The 19,691-nt window shown below is 45.7% G+C and overlaps 1 protein-coding gene across 2 annotated transcripts; it reads left to right on the forward strand.

Moving 5' to 3' along the window:
• The first annotated feature begins 217 nt into the window (after nt 1–217).
• On the forward strand, nt 218–16,604 carry cpt1ab (carnitine palmitoyltransferase 1Ab (liver)). Of its 2 annotated transcripts, none has more exons than XM_062462699.1 (19): nt 218–537; nt 3,712–3,877; nt 4,306–4,448; nt 5,334–5,505; nt 5,752–5,853; nt 6,204–6,341; nt 6,537–6,614; nt 7,479–7,586; nt 8,110–8,197; nt 11,295–11,490; nt 11,829–12,017; nt 12,162–12,267; nt 12,378–12,494; nt 13,110–13,274; nt 13,402–13,533; nt 13,728–13,880; nt 14,202–14,315; nt 15,042–15,134; nt 15,256–16,604. In XM_062462699.1, exons 2-19 carry the CDS (start codon nt 3,737–3,739, stop codon nt 15,340–15,342), a joined length of 2,322 nt encoding a protein of 773 aa, XP_062318683.1. In that variant the 5' UTR covers nt 218–537; nt 3,712–3,736; the 3' UTR covers nt 15,343–16,604. The 2 variants fall into 2 exon arrangements, with proteins under 2 accessions (XP_062318683.1, XP_062318685.1); XM_062462701.1 differs by lacking the exon at nt 8,110–8,197 and adding an exon at nt 8,822–8,906.
• The last annotated feature ends 3,087 nt before the right edge of the window (nt 16,605–19,691 follow it).

The following is a 19,691-nucleotide window of genomic DNA, read 5'->3' on the forward strand; positions in this document are numbered from 1 at the left end:
GTCTCTTGACTTACTAGTAGATCACAGATTGTGGACGGTCTCAGAGTTAAATGCCACCTACCAGCCAATCAGAAACAAACTTTTGATAAAACTTCAGAGCCTTGCAAAATTGGGAGCATTACCAGACCCTCGCATCATCGGACAACATTTTCCTGTGGAGTCAGAAAAGTTAAAATCACAGGTCATGCCATAATGAGGGCTTTTTGACAAGAAACATATTAACTGCGTGCCTATTTGTGCCTCATACACAAACGTGTGCCTTGATGGCTTGCCTTCTGAGTATAATTTGACTGCATATGACACCTTCTCTCACTATAATTTTCCGGTTTAGGGAGAGGAGGTTAATTCTGCATAAATTATATAGTGCAGTTGTGTGACGTTTCGTATGGGCGGTCTCTGGGAGTCTTGCTACCCATTCATGCAAGCTGCGAGACCAGTAGGCGAAAGTCTGTTCGCATCACACAACCTCATCTAATTCTAACGGAAATCCCCCATAACATTTTGCTTCGCAAATCTACAAGTGCCGACTAAGGGTTGGTGAGTGAACATAGACTATATTTTGTTACATTTAAGACCTTTATTATGCACTTACTGTATTATATCAGTAGTTTTCGAAGTAAATAAATATGGCTGCAGTGACTAAATACGCCACGACAACATCGACACAAACCAACGATATTTGTTGCTGTACGCCTTTTTTGTTTAATTTTCTGTTAATCGAAAAGTGTGATGGATCATTTCACCATTGATTCGGTTCAACTGTGTAGCTCACTGACTTGCGAGGACTAGCTATACAAATAAGTTGATAGAAAACGAATATTTGTTATTGATATATCAACGTCTTTTTTGGGGGCATGTGAACTATAACTAGCCTGCACAAGCTTCTTGTAGGCCTTCGTTCTGTTTCACGTAGGCTAATCCGCTAGGCTTTGTTGAATGTCAACATAGCATTTAAAAAATGCTTTCAGAACGGGAAATAGGCTATAGTATTTTAACAGGTGTCTGGTTAACCTTGTGCTGCAGAACAAAATCAGCAGGTAGCACTAATCTGCACTGTAGTTGTCATCATAACACGAATGTGGGCAATAGTCCAAGGAGAGGTCATTCTGTAATACACACTGCCAAACGCGGCAATGTTTTGTAGAAGAGGAACAATTTTGTGTAGCCTACACTGCAGTTCATATAGAATGGTTGTTTTATGTAAAGACGTCTTTTTGGTCACACCTTGCTGTCTACTCAAATAATTAAGGTCAGTCGAAGTGAACATTAGGCCACAGCTGTACTTCAACAGTCCTTACAGACATGGAATAGGTTTTGTATATTGACAAAGTTAATTTATCTTATCGAATTAAGGATATAATGATGACTTCTTGCTCTTGGAAAGTCAATGACCTCGTTTAACACCAATCACGTGGGCTGTCATGTATTCTCCGAAATAAAACACATTTGAATAGCCTATATTATATTTTATGCAATGAAACACATTAGGCTGAAAGCATTGAAAAGTTAACACAATCAGCCAGAACATAAACCAGGTTGATTACTGCATTGATTTCATTGTTGGAAACAGTAGCCTATGCAGGGATCTTGGTAAATAATTTGACCGTATTGTTTCTGTTGCTTCCAACATACGTTAGGCTACTACATGGTTCAGCCGTTGTTTACAAACATTTAACAGCACATTATGTTTTTGCTCGGTGCTGATATTGACATATGACTAACTTGAATAGCCCTGTTATGTTCCACTGTTGGCGAATATTCGAGCGCTATTGCGCCGCGACCTTTCCCCTAGTTTTCGGTGGCAGAGGCTGATCATGTGATCACGGGAACTCAACTGGGGGAAGGGAACGGGCTTGAGAAATGCGGTTGAATGGAAAGACCTGCGTTGTTATGCAGGTGCCAAAAACCTGTCGTAGAGACGACTTTTGGCCTATTTACTTTTAATCAAGAGTGTCCTTAAGAAATTGACTTCCTGGTACACGTCGTAAAGCTTTATCTTAGGACAATTGTGAATATTTGACGTATACAAGATTTTGTCTCGACAAGAATTTCGTCCTAGTTAAACGTGTGTCCTGATCATATTCATCATATATTCGACACAGCCAGGTGGACCCGTGTCAGAAAGGTGCTCTTGTAAGTCTGTTCCTCTTCGCTCTGTTGACGTACATGCTATAGTAACTAACGGTCAGGGTCACTTGGAAGTTACCCACTCAAACCCTTTACTGCTAAGGTTATCTTGACCTAGAGCCAGTAATTTAGCAGGACGGTTGAAATTTGTGATGTAAATAGTCTCAGTTGCATTGAGTGAAGTAGCCGTATAATACCGGTATTACTATTTTATGTTTCAACAGCGGGGTTAGCAGGGTGACCTTTACCATTACCTCCAAACCACTTCAGACTTGATTTTTGTCAAGTATTTTGTATTCAGCCAATACATTTATTACACTGCCAAGCCTCGATTCACCAGTTTCTCTGACTCTAGTGACATTGGATTCAGTGAGAATTGTCACCAATGCTAAACACAGACACTATCTGCTGAAGTGACAACTGGAGAAGAACAGTTTCAAGTTGTCATGGCTGCACCATGTGCAACCAGTCTGGATATGGATCGGTTTGTTTTAGTAGCCCGTTGTCCTGGGTTCTTGGTCAAATTCAAAACAGTTTACCCTCTGTGTGCCTTTGGGAACTGTCCTGGTGTCCGTTTGCAGAAGAACTGCAGTTGATCGCTGTAGTTATAGGACATGTAGGTTCATCTCTGCCTATCAAAGAGGCCATTGTTAAGGTTCTGTGGTATGTTAGGACAAGAATTTAGAGTTGAAAAGACTGATCTTTGACCCAATACTTAAACCCATTAATTGTAATGATTATCGCATGCATTTACAGGCCAGTGACTTTATGACTGAGAATAAGGAACTGTGAAGTCTGTCCATTTTGATTGGTGGCAGACGTCTCCAGTCTGAAGGATAATGAGATTAAACGCGTCTTAAGTAACTAGGTTTTCTCCAGACAGGTGGAAGAGTAACAAGGATGTAATAAACTATGATTCAACTGAATTGGCATTTTCACGCACTGCACACTTGGATGTTAGACACAGAAGTTCTTATTGACACACTTGGCATCGTGGGCGTTCTAGCCCTCAGACCAACCTTGTCAGAAAAAGTGTAATACTGTAAGGTCCTACACTACATGAACCACCATGTAACTTTCTAATACAATTGGGCATGTGGGTTGCCGTTCTTCAAGGAACGTCTATTCTTGAGACAATTTCCTGAGATCTGTTCGCTTACCTGTGGTTTCATACTCTTTGCTTGCTCTGCGAACCTTTTGAAGAATCTGGGCTTAGATGTTAAATGAATAAACCATTGAAATTTCTTGTAAATTGTCTGGAAGCAAGCAGATTAGTGTTGATTCTTTCATCTGAATGCATAGTGATCATAACGGATGTGAGATTATCAAGACTCCTGAGAAGTGAGAAAAAGAGCATCACATGGTGTTTGCCTCAATTCTTGTTTGCAGACAAGATTTGATCAGTAACAATCGCGATCAATGATCATGTTTACTTTAAAGGTAGGCTGTTCAATGTGTTACAGATAAAGCAGGGCATTTTTGATGCAAGGCACAGGCACATCACAATCATAGTCTACTTAGTCCAGGCTTTTTTGTTTACGTTTCAAAGACACGGTTGCATCCCTCCCGCCTTCCTCCCACTAGTGACACCGTACAGTAGCAGCCAACCATGGCAGAAGCGCACCAGGCGGTGGCCTTCCAGTTCACCGTCACCCCCGATGGGATCGATCTGCAGCTGTGTCACGAGGCCCTGAGGCAGATCTACCTCTCCGGACTCCACTCGTGGAAGAAGAGGTTCATCCGCTTCAAGGTGAGAAACGAGAAGGGCATGACCTGTGTGTAAACCATCAGAGAGGGACATTAGTTTGGTCGGGTGTTGAATGTGGGAGTGCTGATCTGTGGAACGGGGCATCATGGACGTGCAGCCGACAAACATGCAGCAACTGTGTGATGTCATCATTTCGATATGGACCAAAATATTTCCTTATTCTTTATGTTTGTCCTCAGGGTTTTCATAGCACACTGACAACATACTCACCTCCACCTGTTCTTATGCAGCACCTCTGTTGATTTTTGATGACAATACAACATCACTCACCACATCCCTCTGGCTGTCTAGTTCAGTAGTTCCACCTTATCCTAAAATCTATCCAAGATTTCATACATTGAACCTGTGTTTCCTCCAAGTAGGACTCCAGCCCCTTTCATTATTAACACCGATATGTCCTTTCTTGTCAGAATGGGGTGATGACGGGTGTGTACCCAGGAAGTCCATCTGGGTTCTTGGTGGTGGTGGTGTCTTACATGTCCTCCACTAGATATGCCAGCACGGACCCCTCCCTGGGGCTCGTCACCAGACTGGGACACCACCTGTCCCTCAGGTAAGTCTTCACTCATGAGGGAAAACATGTCTGTGCGTCTCCATGGCTCCTTGAATCCATCTCCGAAAAAATATGATTACAAAGGTAAAAAAAAGAAATAGCTCCAGGTCATTTTCAATCCACTCATGATCAGATCAGATGATTTTTCTGAGGAAAGGAGAGGGATGTGTGCCAGTCAGGTTTCCTGTGTCTGACTTCAGAGCTGAGTCTGTGTCACATGCAGACAACACTACCCTGGTTGGTACACTGTCATGTTTCAATGTTAAAAGCCTTTGCTATTCCCAGGTTTTAACAAACTCTTAACATTGGTTGAAATCTACATCAATGCTGTCAGTGTTTTACACCTGTTGTTTGGCTGTATAATTGAAAATCAAACATTGAAGTAACTAAGACCGAAGAGGGCTGGATATGGTTAGTTGGAAGTCAGGACTTGAAGCCGTAAACCATTAAAGCAGGAAGGATCCATTTTGCTGATAAAGGAATGGCCTGAATCTGCCTGATACCCATAGGCTAAAGGTGACTCATTGTAAAGCTTGATTAATCATTCATAAACACCCATAAGGAACAGGTGTTGAAAAATGAAGCTATAATCAATGATGCAACACTGCCGTCATTTTTCTGATGGTGTGCACTGTTAGCGAATCAGTCCCTACTGTCAGTGAATGATTTATTAATTTAAGAGTTGGGATTTTAAGTTAATGAAAGGACTGAATGGTGGAATATGCTGATATTTGATTCTCTCTCTCTCTCTCTCTCTCTCTCTCTCTCTCTCTCTCTCTCTCTCTCTCTCTCTCTCTCTCTCTCTCTCTCTCTCTCTCTCTCCCTCTCCCTCCCCCCTGTCTGTATCTGTCTCTGTTTCCCTCCTTCTCCCTCCCCCCTCCCCAGTCAGTACATGTCCACAGAGAGCCAGAGGATGGTGGGAGGTGTCCTGGTGGGCACAGGCCTGTGGGTGGGCATCATCTTTGTCATGAGGAACACCCTGAAGTGCCTGCTGTCCTGGCACGGCTGGATGCACGCCAGCCACGGCTCCATCAACTGGTCCACGCGCCTCTGGATGGTGTGCAGCTCAGGGCCAACATGTCACCACTTAGTGTTCATATCATAACCAGCTTTATTAACACTTTGGTAGAAATTCTTGATCTTAAAAAAGCGAAACCTGTTTTGTCTGTGGTATTCTTAATATTGTCATCAATCCCATGTCTAATCCACCGACAAACCCAATGCCCTTACATCCAGAATGTGGGTTGTTTGGCGAAAGTCTCATTTTAGCCTCTATACCACCCTCTCTCTTTCTTGTTCACAGTTACTGGTGAAGGTGTTCTCTGGCAGGAAGCCAATGCTGTACAGCTTCCAGAACTCTCTTCCCCGGCTCCCAGTGCCCAGCATCCAGGACACCACCAGGAGGGTGAGAGTTCAGCCTTGTGATGTCACTGGCTTCTTGTGATGTCACACTCTGGTTTCTCCCTGTCCCCTCAGCTGCTTCAGATGACTTCCTTTAAATAAATATTCAGTCAAGTCTGACGCATCTGCCTTCCCTATCTCAGACTTGCATGAAACAGATTGTTTCATGCTTTGGCCCAAACAAAGTCACCCTTGTGTTCAGCGTCATTAGATGTTGACCTATCTCCTCCAAGCCATAGTTGCACCCCCATGTTTGTTGTTGTCTGGCATCTGTCTAGGAATGCTTTCTGTTTTGTGACTACCTCCTGTTTCTAACTTGACGTAATAAGGAGAACGTGGACTGTGTATTTGCAGTACTTGGAGTCTGCACGTCCTCTCATGGATGATGGCCAGTTTGAGAGGATGAAGGGCCTGGCTGAGGACTTTGAGAAGAACCTGGGCCCCAGACTGCAGTGGTACCTCACGCTCAAGTCCTGGTGGGCCTCCAACTATGTGAGTCAGAAGGGAGACCCACATTATTTATTATAAATCGGCGTTAATGAATGTCACTGCTTGTGGTACTTTGTATGTGTTGACCAGTAAGGTGAAGCGTTCTGCACTTTGTCTCTTTTTATCACTCCATCTCTTTCTCACCCTCTCTCCATTTTTCTCTTTTCTCTTTCTCTCACTCTCCCACCTCTTTCCCAGGTAAGTGATTGGTGGGAAGAGTACATCTACCTCCGCGGCCGAGGGCCCATTATGGTCAACAGCAACTACTATGCAATGGTGAGGCCTCCATCTATCTATACATTCTGATATTTATGATGCTATTTCTTAGTTCCCAGCTTCTTTGTGGAGTGGTTGTAGAGCCATGTCTATCGAAGGATATGACACTATAATGTTGTTTACACTCACCACCATTGAACCCATTTCTGCTGTGTGTCTCAGACTAGCTGGTAGACTGACCAGATCTGACCTCAGACCAGCTGGTAGACTTTGACCAGATCTGACCTCAGACTAGCTGGTAGACTGACCAGATCTGACCTCAGACCAACTGGTAGAATCTGACCAGATCTGACCTCAGACTAGCTGGTAGACTGACCAGATCTGACCTCAGACCAACTGGTAGAATCTGACCAGATCTGACCTCAGACTAGCTGGTAGACTGACCAGATCTGACTTCAGACCAACTGGTAGACTCTGACCAGATCTGACCTTAGACCAGCTGGTAGACTCTGACCAGATCTGAGTTGCTATTTGTCAACTTTACTCGAGTGGGAAGAACCTGATTTGCGATATATCACAGTGTCTCTGGGATGTTGAACTGCACAGTCACCCATTTACTGTTAGTTACACAGAGCCAGTACATCTGTGGTGTGTGACATCAGGAGGCTCCATTCTTACCACATGGCAATAAAGAGTTGAGAGACTAAAAGATGTCTGGTGACTTCATGTTGTCACTTTGAACCTGCTCTCACCTGGCAGGAGCCAGTCAAGTCTCTCTCCTGTTCTAACTTCCTTAATCTTCAGGTTATTATTTCAACAAGCAAAGGAAGTTTCCATGGTCGTGATTGCTTGTAGACAGACATTTCTACCAAATGTATGTATTTTTACGCTCAGCCTTTTCCCCTGCCCCTTTGTTCCATACAGGACTTCCTGTATGTCTTCCCCACTAACCTCCAGGCAGCCAGGGCGGGCAACGCCATCCATGCCATCATGCTGTACAGGAGGAAGCTGGACAGGGCTCAGATCCAGCCTGTGAGTTGTCCTGATTTCCCTATCTCTAGATATCTCTAGATAATATTTGACTATAACCTGAATGAATATGTAGCACAGATCAGTTATTTATTTTTGCTCTTATCATTTCTGCCATTGTTTCAAGTTTTTTGATGAATTATCAAAGTGATAAAATGAGTCCTTTCATATCTCCTCTCCCGATTATTGCAAAGCATGTTGGCTAATACCCACCTTTATGTAGTCGGCATGGGCATCAGTCACGGTGTGTGCCATGCTTTTTCTGTAACTCCATAATAGTGTGGATGTGCTCAATAAGCCAGACAGACACCCCAGCCTCATTTGCCCTTCAAGTCCTGTACACACACGTGTATTTGTCTATACCTACATAAACACACAAATACATATGTAACCCCACACGCACACACACACGCACACACACAGACACACACACGCACGCGCACACACACGCACATATATACACTTGATAAACATTGTGTGTTCTGTTTTTACTGTTTTGCCTTGTCGCTGCCGGTCGCTGTATTAGATTTACTTGCTGGCCAACAAGGTTCCCCTGTGTTCCGCCCAATGGGAGCGAATGTTTAATACCTCCCGTGTGCCCGGCGTAGAGACAGGTAAGAGGAGGGCACCGAAATATCTCTGACTTCTCCACCTCTGACCTTCTGACGTCTCAAACATCACCCCCAGCAAACAGCCGCAGCAAACCCTGACCCCTGGCTTCAGTGACTCCCAGCACAGCCCCTAAGCATCGCCCATTGGCTCCTTGGTGGCTCTGTGTTGCACGTCTGGTCACAAAAGGGACGAATGCACCGCTTATCCACTTGTAAAAACTGGAAAAGCACTCATGAGTTGAAAAAGGGTTCTTTTGAAAGCATAAGCCCATCGCTTTGCACTAGAAAGCGTAGTAGACCTTTTGAATTATGAACGATTTATAGTTATGTGAGTGTAGCCAACCCTAGGGCTGTGCTTGTCTCACTAAGGCGGTGGGCCACCGGTTTCTGAACTGTCCTCTTCTCACCTGGCCTCCCTCCACGCCCCCCCCCCCCCCCCCCTGTCCGGTGTGCTCATCAACCTGATCATCGTCTCCTCATCCTCATCTTCCTCCCTCTAGGTGCCAGTCCTGCTCTCCCCCGGTAGTGGGCTAGTCAGTCATCCAGCGTAGTGAGCTGGTGTGTCATCTCTTCCTTGTCTTGTGTCTGACTCTCCCCCCGCTCCCTCCTCCTTTTTTTGCTTTTCAGCTCATGCTCCTACACACTATCCCCATGTGCTCCTCCCAATACGAGCGTATGTTCAACAGCAGTCGCATCCCTGGTGTAGACACAGGTAGAGTGTTAGTGGTGTTTGCCTCCTCCCTCCCTCCCTCCCCTTCCTCTGCTCTGCTGTTACTGCTCATGAGTGCACCGCTGCACTGCATCTCTGGACCACGGATGAATTCATCCGACTTGCGTACAGTAATGCTCCTTGCATGCTAGGTCATGACAGGTTAGCGGGGACTTGGTAGGTAGTGGGAGAACGTAGAGATAGCTGGATTGTGAGTTTGGTGCAAGACTGGTGATAAGTTCACTTTATTGATTCATATAGCCTATTATTACTAGAACAAATCTTAGAAATAAGAAAAAATTAAGATGCATCTTTTAAGTTGCGCTATTAAACACATCAAGAAATAAAAACGTGCATTAGACGGACATTCCCTTGAATGTGAACCCTTAAAGGGTTTGAATGAATGTCCTTTAAAGGACTTTCTAGATGACATTTATCTTTGGTTAACCCTTGTGTTATCTTCGGGTCATTCTGACCCATCAGTCATTGTGACCCACCGTCGTATTGCGACAGATTTACCGCATACAAAGACAAAGTGAAGCATTTTCTTTTAACCGTTGGGCTGTCTTAGACCCCCCACATTGCAAAGGTTAAAATAAAATTATTTTAATTAGTTTTTGTATTGGGTAAAATTGGGTAAACACAACGATGGTTCGTTATGAACCTTTGGGTCATGTGACCCGAAGGCAGCACGAGGGTTAATGATTGGTACCCTTTGTGGAGGGTTTCCCTGGAAGGTTTGTTTATGAGAGAGGAAGGGCACTTATTTACCTACATTAAACACTATAAACCTTTGAAACAACAGAAAGACCACTATAAATCAATAAAATAATGTATTTTTAACTTGTTTTGTAAACATACCCATTAACACATTATTTATTTACTAAAAAGACTTAAGTGTACCAGTGGGATGTACAGCAGGTTCTCGCTGCATAAGCCTAAATAGTTTAGAGGTTTCTAGCGTCATCTGAGGTAAATTATAAAGAAGGGCTATCGTTGCTTAGTGTTTTACCATCCTTTTTATGGTAGGTTAGTTGTTAAAATGTAGATATGCTTAAAGGAAGTAGCTTCAAGAAAATCTGCCACTATCCAGCATTTATAGCATGAATGGACTGCTGTGGCATGAATTAACCTTCTGGGTGCGTTTCTGTGACAACTTTGAAAACCGAACACACTGTGGTGGTTTCTTAACATCTCTGGATGAAATTGAACACATTCACAGGCTACTAGACCAATGCATTTGTCATATATTATGAATGTGTTCTTGTGGTCGATGACTGAAGCAGGTGAGCATTGTTTGACAAACAAGCGTTTCCCTTCAATAGAATTGTGAGGTCACGTGGAATGTAAATATTCAGCTGAAAAGAAGGTTTTGATGCAGTAGCCTCCATCTTGACTTCCCCAAGGCACTTATCCAGAGCATGTTCAGTCCACCTTTCCCCAACGGAGATGGAGTAAATGAAGATGCATGTACAGTAAGCAGATGTGCCCTGGGGGCGAGGCGCTTGTAAGGAGCACAGCTCAGGGACCTCCATCCCTAACATAGACCCCATTCCTCCATCCCCTTAACTCGACAAACACTTGTTTGAATGCATCTCACACTCATCCCAAATCATATATATGGAGGAATAAGTGACATGTATTGGGATTATCATGTGTGTGCTCCTCAAACAACTGTTTGCATTTCCAACTGTCTTACCCCCTCCCCCCCCCCTCTGCCTCCCCCCCCCCTCTGCCTCCCCCCCCCCCTCTGCCTCCCCCCCCCCCTCTGCCCCCCCCCCCCCCCTCTGCCTACCCCATATCCACCTGCTGTAGACTGTCGTCCCCAATCAGCTAGTAGAACACTTCGTTTTTTCTTACTCAAATTGAACTTTTTTCAGTCTACGTTCATTTGAGTAAGAAAGCCATTTCTCCTTGTCTACATTGTGTCCCTCACTGTCCAGCTCTTTTAAATGATGCTCTGGTATTTTACTCCTTTGATATTGGTTTGAAGTTATGTGAAATTTGACTTCCTGCTTTTACGGCCCACTTTGATCTCAGTGGTATCGCACTTTAAGATAATCTTTTCGTCTTCAACAATGGCATTGTTTGTGTTCGAAGGTAGTTCCTGAGATTTTTTGTGTGTGTGTACCTATCCTTGCTTGTCTCCTCTCGCTCTCTCGCTCTCTTTCTCCCCTCTCTTGGTCTCTCTCTCCTCTTGGTCTCTCGCTATCTCTCTCTCCTCTTGGTCTCTCTCCTCTTGGTCTCTCTCCTCTTGGTCTCTCTCCTCTTGGTCTCTCTCTCCTCTTGGTCTCTCGCTATCTCTCTCTCCTCTTGGTCTCTCTCTCCTCTTGGTCTCTCTCCTCTTGGTCTCTCTCCTCTTGGTCTCTCTCCTCTTGGTCTCTCTCCCAGACACCATCCAGCACATGAATGAGAGCAAGCACATTGCCGTGTTCCACAAGGGCCGCTTCTTCAAGGTGTGGATGTTCTACGACGGTCGCCTTCTGTTGCCCCGAGAGATTGAACAGCAGATGGAGAGGATCCTGGCTGACCAGTCTGAGTCTCAGTCTGGAGAGGAGCACCTGGCTGCCCTCACCGCTGGGGAGAGGTGTGTGTGTGTGTGTGTGTGTGTGCCTGACAGCATACAACAGGGACAGGAAAGGCCCGTGCTCGACACAGGTTACTGATCGGTTTAGGCCCTGTTTTGTTGACTTGTCGACGGACAGAAGTCGACACCGACTAAAGTATTTAGTGCTAGATCATTCTAATTGTTTAATGACCGAAATTAAACCGAGATTTAAGGCAAGTCCTAGGTTTAAAATATGTCTTAATTTCTGTGTGGATTCATAGTCCTACACCTGAGCATATGACACGCATAGCTCATTAGGATCTATCTGTACATACTTGTTCTGCTATTCTTTGAACTTTGACCCCCTTGCCTTCCAGGACACCATGGGCCAATGCCCGTGACACATACTTCAGCCGTGGGAAGAACAAGCAGTCCCTGGATGCCATAGAGAAGGCCGCCTTCTTCGTAACCCTGGACGACACGGACCAGCGATACGACACGGAGAACCCGGTCACGTCGCTGACCAGCTACGCCAAATCCCTCCTCCACGGGAAATGCTATGACAGGTACAAAAAGTAGATCCTGACATATCTAAAGACAGCATCTTGAATACAATACTGCATTTATACGACCTCACTCTCCCAAGTGAACGGTGAAATAGGTGAAGGCAACGAGACGTTTACTGGTTGAACTTGTGTGTCGTCCTCCAGGTGGTTCGATAAGTCCTTCAACCTCATCATCTTCAAGAACGGCAGCATGGGCCTGAACGCTGAGCACGCCTGGGCCGACGCACCAATCATCGGCCACCTCTGGGAGGTGCGTCTTAGAGCGGGGCGTCTCGGAGCGAGACATCCTGTGATGGTTTCCTCATCCTAGTCTTGTCATGATTAGAGGCCTGGCGTGACCCTCCGCTGTGTGTTTTGCAGCAAGTGCTCTCCATGGATCCTGTCAAGCTGGGCTACACTGAGGAGGGCCACTGCAAAGGAGAGCCGCACCCCAGCCTGCCCGGGCCTCAGAGGCTGCTGTGGGATATCCCTACAGAGGTGAGGCGCTGCAGGCTCCTGCCACGGCTCACCTGTGTGTGTGGAGTTGGTATGTAGGCAGACAAGCTGTGCTTACTGTTTGAAATCCCAATCTACATGCTGCAACCTGCTACTTTTAAATACAAGTCGGATGTTAAAGGTAATAATGCTAACTAATACTAATACTAACTTCAATACTGGGGTAATTTCAGTGGTTTTAATTTAGACTATCCTGTATCTGCTACTGGGTTGTTCCTTGGATTTTGCTACCCCCTGCTGGTAACTTTAATGATAATGACAATAAATATTAGGTGGCTGCGCACTTTAACCCTTGTGTTATCTTCGGGTCATTGTGACCCTTCAGTCATTGTGACCCCCCCAAGTATTGCGACAACTTTACCTCATACAAAAACAAAGTGAAGCATTTTCTTTTAACCGTCGGGCTGTTTCACACACCCCACAGCGCAAAAGTTCAAAGAAAATGTTTTATATTTGTTTTTGTATTGGGTAATGTTGTCGCAGCACAACGATGGGTCGTTGTGAACCTTCAGGTCATTGTGACCCGAAGGCAGCACAAGGGGTAAATAAGCTTACAAATATCAGATACACCAACAGTGTGTGTGTGTATGTCCTCAGTGCCAGGATGTTATCCAGAGCTCTCTGAAGGTGGCCATGGTCCTGGCTGATGACGTGGACTCTCATATCTACCCCTTCACCATCTTTGGCAAAGGCCTGATCAAGAAGTGCCGAACCAGCCCTGACGCCTTCATCCAGATCGCCCTGCAACTGGCTCACTACAGGGTACGACCCTGAGCCTCTGAATCCACTCTCACAGACACACACACACACGCATGGGCTGTCTAGATGCATTTATAGGTGATGCTACTCTGTGTGATCAGCTGAAGTGTGTGTTTGTGTGTGTTTCCAGGATAAGGGGAAGTTCTGTCTGACCTACGAAGCGTCCATGACGCGTCTGTTCAGAGAGGGGCGTACGGAGACTGTACGCTCCTGTACCATGGAGACCTGCGCCTTCGTACGCGCCATGATGGGGGATGAGAAGGTAGGTCTCCAACACTGAAGTGGGCTGTGATCATCTGGAGACCAACTGCCTGTCCACCATCTCTGTCACAGCCTCAGTAAACTGCCTGCTCCACCATCTCTATCACAGCCTCAGTAAACTGCCTGCTCCACCATCTCTCTCACAGCCTCAGTAAACTGCGTCTCTCTCTCTCCCTCTAAATCCTCGTGTCTCAGAGAGAGGAGCGGTTGCGTCTCCTGAAGGTGGCGGCAGAGAAGCACCAGAACCTGTACCGTCTGGCCATGACGGGGCAGGGCATCGACCGCCACCTTTTCTGCCTTTACGTGGTGTCCAAGTACCTGGGCGTGGACTCGCCTTTCCTCAAGGAGGTACGGACTGCCTTTTTGTAATTCAAAACACTGAGTTTGGCTAGTTACGGTTGGTATTTACATAGTTGAGTACCCACTGTTAACAGTTAGGTAGGTCGTTTTAGTAGGTATTTATGTGGGAACTATAGTAACTACTGTACTTGGTGCACTGACATACTCAGTGACCTGTGCTAATCTAGTAATCATAGTTGAAGTCTTTATCTTGACCACAAACTGGGATCGGCACACAAACATGCAACTTTATTTACTGACAAACCCACCAGGTTGTTCTTGGTATGTTTTGGTGTCTTATTGTGTGTGTGTGTGTGTGTGTGTGTGAAGGTACTGTCTGAGCCCTGGAGACTGTCTACAAGTCAGACGCCCCTCCAGCAGGTAGCTCTGTTTGACCTGGCCAGACACCCGGAGTACGTGACTGCAGGAGGGGGCTTTGGCCCGGTGAGTTCCCCCTCCAACACACTCCATCACCTCCATCACACACCTTCACCTCCATCACACACTTTCACCTCCATCACACACCATCACCTCCATCACACACCTTCACCTCCATCACACACCTTCACCTCCATCACACTCTTTCACCTCCATCACACACCTTCACCTCCATCACACACCTTCACCTCCATCACACACCATCACCTCCATCACACTCCTTCACCTCCATCACACACCATCACCTCCATCACACACCTTCACCTCCATCACACACCATCACCTCCATCACACACCTTCACCTCCATCACACACCATCACCTCCATCACACTCCTTCACCTCCATCACCTCCATCACACACCTTCACCTCCATCACACACCATCACCTCCATCACACACCTTCACCTCCATCACACACCTTCACCTCCATCACACACCATCACCTCCATCACACTCCTTCACCTCCATCACACACCATCACCTCCATCACACACCTTCACCTCCATCACACACCATCACCTCCATCACACACCTTCACCTCCATCACACACCTTCACCTCCATCACACACCATCACCTCCATCACACACCATCACACACCTTCACCTCCATCACACACCATCACCTCCATCACACACCATCACACACTATCACCTCCATCACACACCTCAGCATTACTCCACTCTGGAAGGTGTGATCTGACAAACGTTGTGGTGTGTGTGTGTCCTCTAGGTGGCAGATGATGGTTATGGGGTGTCCTACATCATCCTTGGAGAGGAACACATCAACTTCCACATCTCTAGCAAACACTCAAGCCCAGAAACTGTAAGCAGACTCTTTCTTTTCTTTTTTTGTAATGTACAAATCTCTTGCTTTCTCTCTGTCATCCACACAATGTTGCGTTTTTTAATTCTCTTTCCCTCTCTTCCTCTCTCTCTCTCTCTAGGACTCTCTCCGTTTTGGAGGGACCATCAAACAGGCCATGATGGACATCCTGGATCTCTTTCAGCTTGACAAGAAAGCCATCAAGTGACCTTCCTTTGCCCCTCCCCCCTCCCACTCTCGTTTGCCATCAGAAGGAGACAAATAAACGAAACCTCTCAGCACAAAGGCATGACGACCCCTCCCGGATCGTGTACAGGCGTCAAGTTTTTAGTTTGTTAGTGGATTAAATTGTTAAATGAAAATGCAGTTTAGGCGGAAGAAACTGACACATTGTAAAAAGAAAATGGCCGTTTATGTCACATTGTTTTGTTGATGTTTTATTCTCGTGAAGTGTGTGCGTTTTGTTTTGGCGGGATTGTTGTGGTACGAAGTAGCATTAGTGCACAGATCAAATGTTTATCTGCAGGCCTGAACACACACACCTGTGCCTTGCGTACCTACTAGTATGAGGAGGGGCGGAGGGATGAGGTTTTGTGGGAAGGACGTCTCCATTTGAATTCACTCACTCAGTCAGATGAACTGAAGCCCCAACCCAAGAGGGGGAAAGAAAGAAATGTGACCACTTTAACATGGCTGTGCTTGTCGTTGGGATTTCAGTTCCTTGTGCTGAGTGTTTGAGTTGGGATGGACTCTCAGATCCCACCACGTAAGCTGTGGTTTTTGAACTGAGGCTCTCCGTAGGCCCGGTCTAAGGACTGCTATTCCTTCTTTCAGCTGCTATGCTTTAGTTATGAGAAGGCAACAATGTTTTTTTGTGTTTTTTTGTCGTTTCCATTCTCAGGATTTAGTTAGTTTTTTTTTTTTTTTTTTGCAATGTACTGTACCTGGACTGCACTTACGGTTAGGGGTGCACTATATGACATGACACTGCGTGGCACCAGTTCTGCTAACATGACTAGATGGCCTTGCTCTGGCCGAACAATGTCGAGAGGAGATTGTTTCCAGGGAGTGTGACTTGCAGAAGAGGCTGAGTTTCACTGGTATGCAGGACTGCCAAAGGCGACTCCTCTCCAAGGATCAATATATGATCTATTGAACCTAGCTCCTCACCTGGAAGCTTGTTCCTGTGTTGTTGGGTTGAGGGACGGTCACTGCACTTTTAGTTAGGCTGAGTTTCCCCCCATGACTGCTCCTTCTTCAGCTCAAACCTAACCAGTTGACTTGGTAACCTTTCGCATGTTTTCAGATCACAAAGGATCTATATGGCGTCTCAATATATCTGCCTGTAAAGGGACTTTTCTCCCACCTGTGACCAGTCATGATGGCAACTATCATTACTGTCGATGACCAACTGACTGCATTGTAGAGTTATTGCCTATTTTGATATGAGACGCATTATTTTGTACAAAATTCTCCGGTCTTCTCAGTATAGACTTGCGGGGTTAGAAAATGTGTAACCTTTTTAGATACAGTCACCGAACATAACTGAAATAGTCAACCCGGAACCAGGATACGGATAGGGTTAGGGCAAGACGATACACAACTTGGTAGAATTGTCGTTTGTGTGGATGTGTCAGTACAGAATTGTATTTATTTTTTCATATTTTATCCATTCTGGAGGACAAACCGATTTGGTTCCTTGTAAGGAACCATATCCTAAAAAACTTTGCTGACATGAGAAGTGACATGGACAAAATGTGTGATTTTAAAGATTCCTTTTTTTGACTTGAACATGTTGATTGCAGACTTCATCAATGACTGTCTGTTTTAGTTTGTTTGACTTTTAACCAGTAGACCTCTTGTTTACGCTGCTGCATGGTTTGAAAAGTGAAGCTGTACATGTTTGCCCATAAATTAACGTTTAAAAGACTAGCAGCTGAAATACCAAAACAAGTTTTAACACAATAAAGTGAATGTCAACACTGAACAACCTTCCTGACAGTCTTTTTTGTGTGAGTGCATGTTAAGTATTTGTATTCCGAATGCTGGAAACAATTTTTTGAAATGCAGGGCCTGCATGGGCAGCAGCAGGTTAGTTTGCTGTGTGTGTTTGATAGAGGGTCAGTCACAGTCACAAATCGTTTAGAAAAAACGGTATGGTTTGCTTGTCTATGAAGCTACTTTTGTGTGCAAATACATTATAATGAATTACTCTGATGTTCCTGTAGGGGGGGCTGAAGGCTGTAAAATCTGAGGAGAGACTGACTGAAGACTATCAAGGAAGCAGCTGGGTGCCATGTCTGAGTCACAAGGGCTAATACCATGACCTGTGTATTCAGAAGTAAAGCACAGCTGTGTGTGTAATTAACCTAAAGATTCACAGACCAACACTAAAATCAGTGGATCCAGTCAGACTACATAGTCAATGAAAGATTTTCTAAACCAATCTGGAATGAAGGGCACACAATGCAACATCCAGATGAGCACCAATGCAGCCTTCCTGGAGTCCTCATTCCTGATTGGTTTCTGCTAAAGGAGCACACGCTTCGCCTGTCCAATCACGCTCGATACGAGGTCGCCTCGGTGACAGGCGACAGATTCTTTTCCCTCCATTCACTTCATACCTTAGCAAACTGGAAACTTCTTCAGGAGACAAGAAGATGATGAAATGGATCCTTCCTGTCTTGGCGATGAAGTAGTAGTAGCAGTGCCCGGTCCTGCAGCCCTTCTACACCAGCCGGCAGGTGGCTGGGTTTATGTGGGCCAGGCTGAGGGTGTATTAATAACCCCTGGCATAGCGATTTCAGCCTGGAGCCTGAATTAAACGGAAGACATTTAAAGCTATCGCGAGGTGACAGATTTCCCAGGAGGGCAGGGACAGGAAGTGATTACATGTAACGGGTTCCTTCCCTCTCCTCTTAATCACAGGTGTACACACACACACACTTCACACACGCACACTAAAATCACGCGCAAACACACACGTCCAGAGCTGTACACCCAGCCCCATGTCCCCCAGCTGGGGCTTCCGCTGGTGGACTAACGTTTCAAGGCTGCATTCCTGAAGTCTGCTCTCTCGCCCCTCATCAACTCTGGGAACCTGGACTTTGGAAACTAAGAAGAACAGGAACAAGAACTAAAACAGTCTCCTGGAAATCTTTAAAAGCTGATTTATGTAAATGTAGCTCTACGGAGAAGCATTGTGGATACTCTCAGTACATGAAAGTGAATTTGAATAATGTCTGTACTTTTACAGGAAGAGGAAGACAACACACACGCACACATGCACAGATACACCATCAGGCATCCTTGGCCATCAACAAAGCACACCACAGACTCCAACTGGACTCCGGACAACTTGTATTTCTAATTGGCAAGCTGGAAAACCCATTCACTCAGTGCAGACACTGAAATCTAAAACCTTGACTTGCACTTTCTAAAAGTAGACTGTGGGAGATGCGTATGGCCTCCGCCTGTCACCAGTTTAATTCATCTACCACTCCGGTACACAACATCCTCAGAAAAATTAAGAGGGTCACCCAGTGTTGTCTGTGTGCTGGGCAGCTCCATACAGCCATTCTCCCCGAGAGAAAAGGCTGTCCTCGTTTTTACGGGGACCACCTCTTACAAAAATGTAGTAATTTAATGAACATTGTGGTCATGAGTTGGTTATGTAGATTGGATATCAAAGTTGTTCATTCATGTCATTCTCAGTTCGGGCTTGGCAGGACAATCTGTTTTTCTGCACCGGCGAGTTACATAAGGTTCTGTTACACTTGAGTACATCGATTCAGGGAAAAGAAGACAGGAGAAAAGAGTAGAAGGGAAGAGAGAGAGAGATAGAGAGAAGGGGTGGGAGTGAGAGAGAAGGGGGGGGTAACTGGACCACTGAGTGTGTCTTGTTTTCAAGATGACCTTTTTTCTACACTGAACCTCCTGGTTTTGATAGGACTCTGTAGAGACATGATATGGAGACAGAAAAGCTAACAGAAAAGTGATTAGTCTGTGGAAGATTCCGGTTATTGTAAAGCTGTTGAATGATAGACTGTAGGTAAGAGGGGTCTAGGGTCGGACCGCAGAAAAGTGTCCGTCTGTGGATGAGGGGGGCTGTAAGCAGAGAGGTTGAGAGGGGGGATTCGGTGGAGGTTTCCAGTGCCTGCTGCACCTGTCTGGCCGGGCTGAGTGAGCTGGCCAGGGGGGTGGGGGGTCAGGTGGTGTGGAGAGCATGGGCTGCGAGGTAAGGGAAGAAGAGGAGGGGGGGGGGGATGCAGGAGGTATCTGTAAATGTGATTCCCCTGAGAATCTCAGCTACTGGGTGCGCACCGTTACTATAAATAGCCTTTATTAGGTTTAAGTGGAATTAGTGTAGATGTTGGTGGTCAGCATGACCACTGGTATACTGTGACAGCATACCCTGCACACGGGTACCCTGCACACGGGTACCCTGCACACGGGTACCCTGCACACGGGTACCCTGCACACGGGTACCCCGTAGCACACACACACACGGACAGAACACCACACACACACACGGACAGAACACCACACACACACACA

The sequence above is a fragment of the Osmerus eperlanus genome, chromosome 5 (genome assembly GCF_963692335.1).
Source record: "Osmerus eperlanus chromosome 5, fOsmEpe2.1, whole genome shotgun sequence".
Lineage (NCBI taxonomy): Eukaryota > Metazoa > Chordata > Actinopteri > Osmeriformes > Osmeridae > Osmerus > Osmerus eperlanus.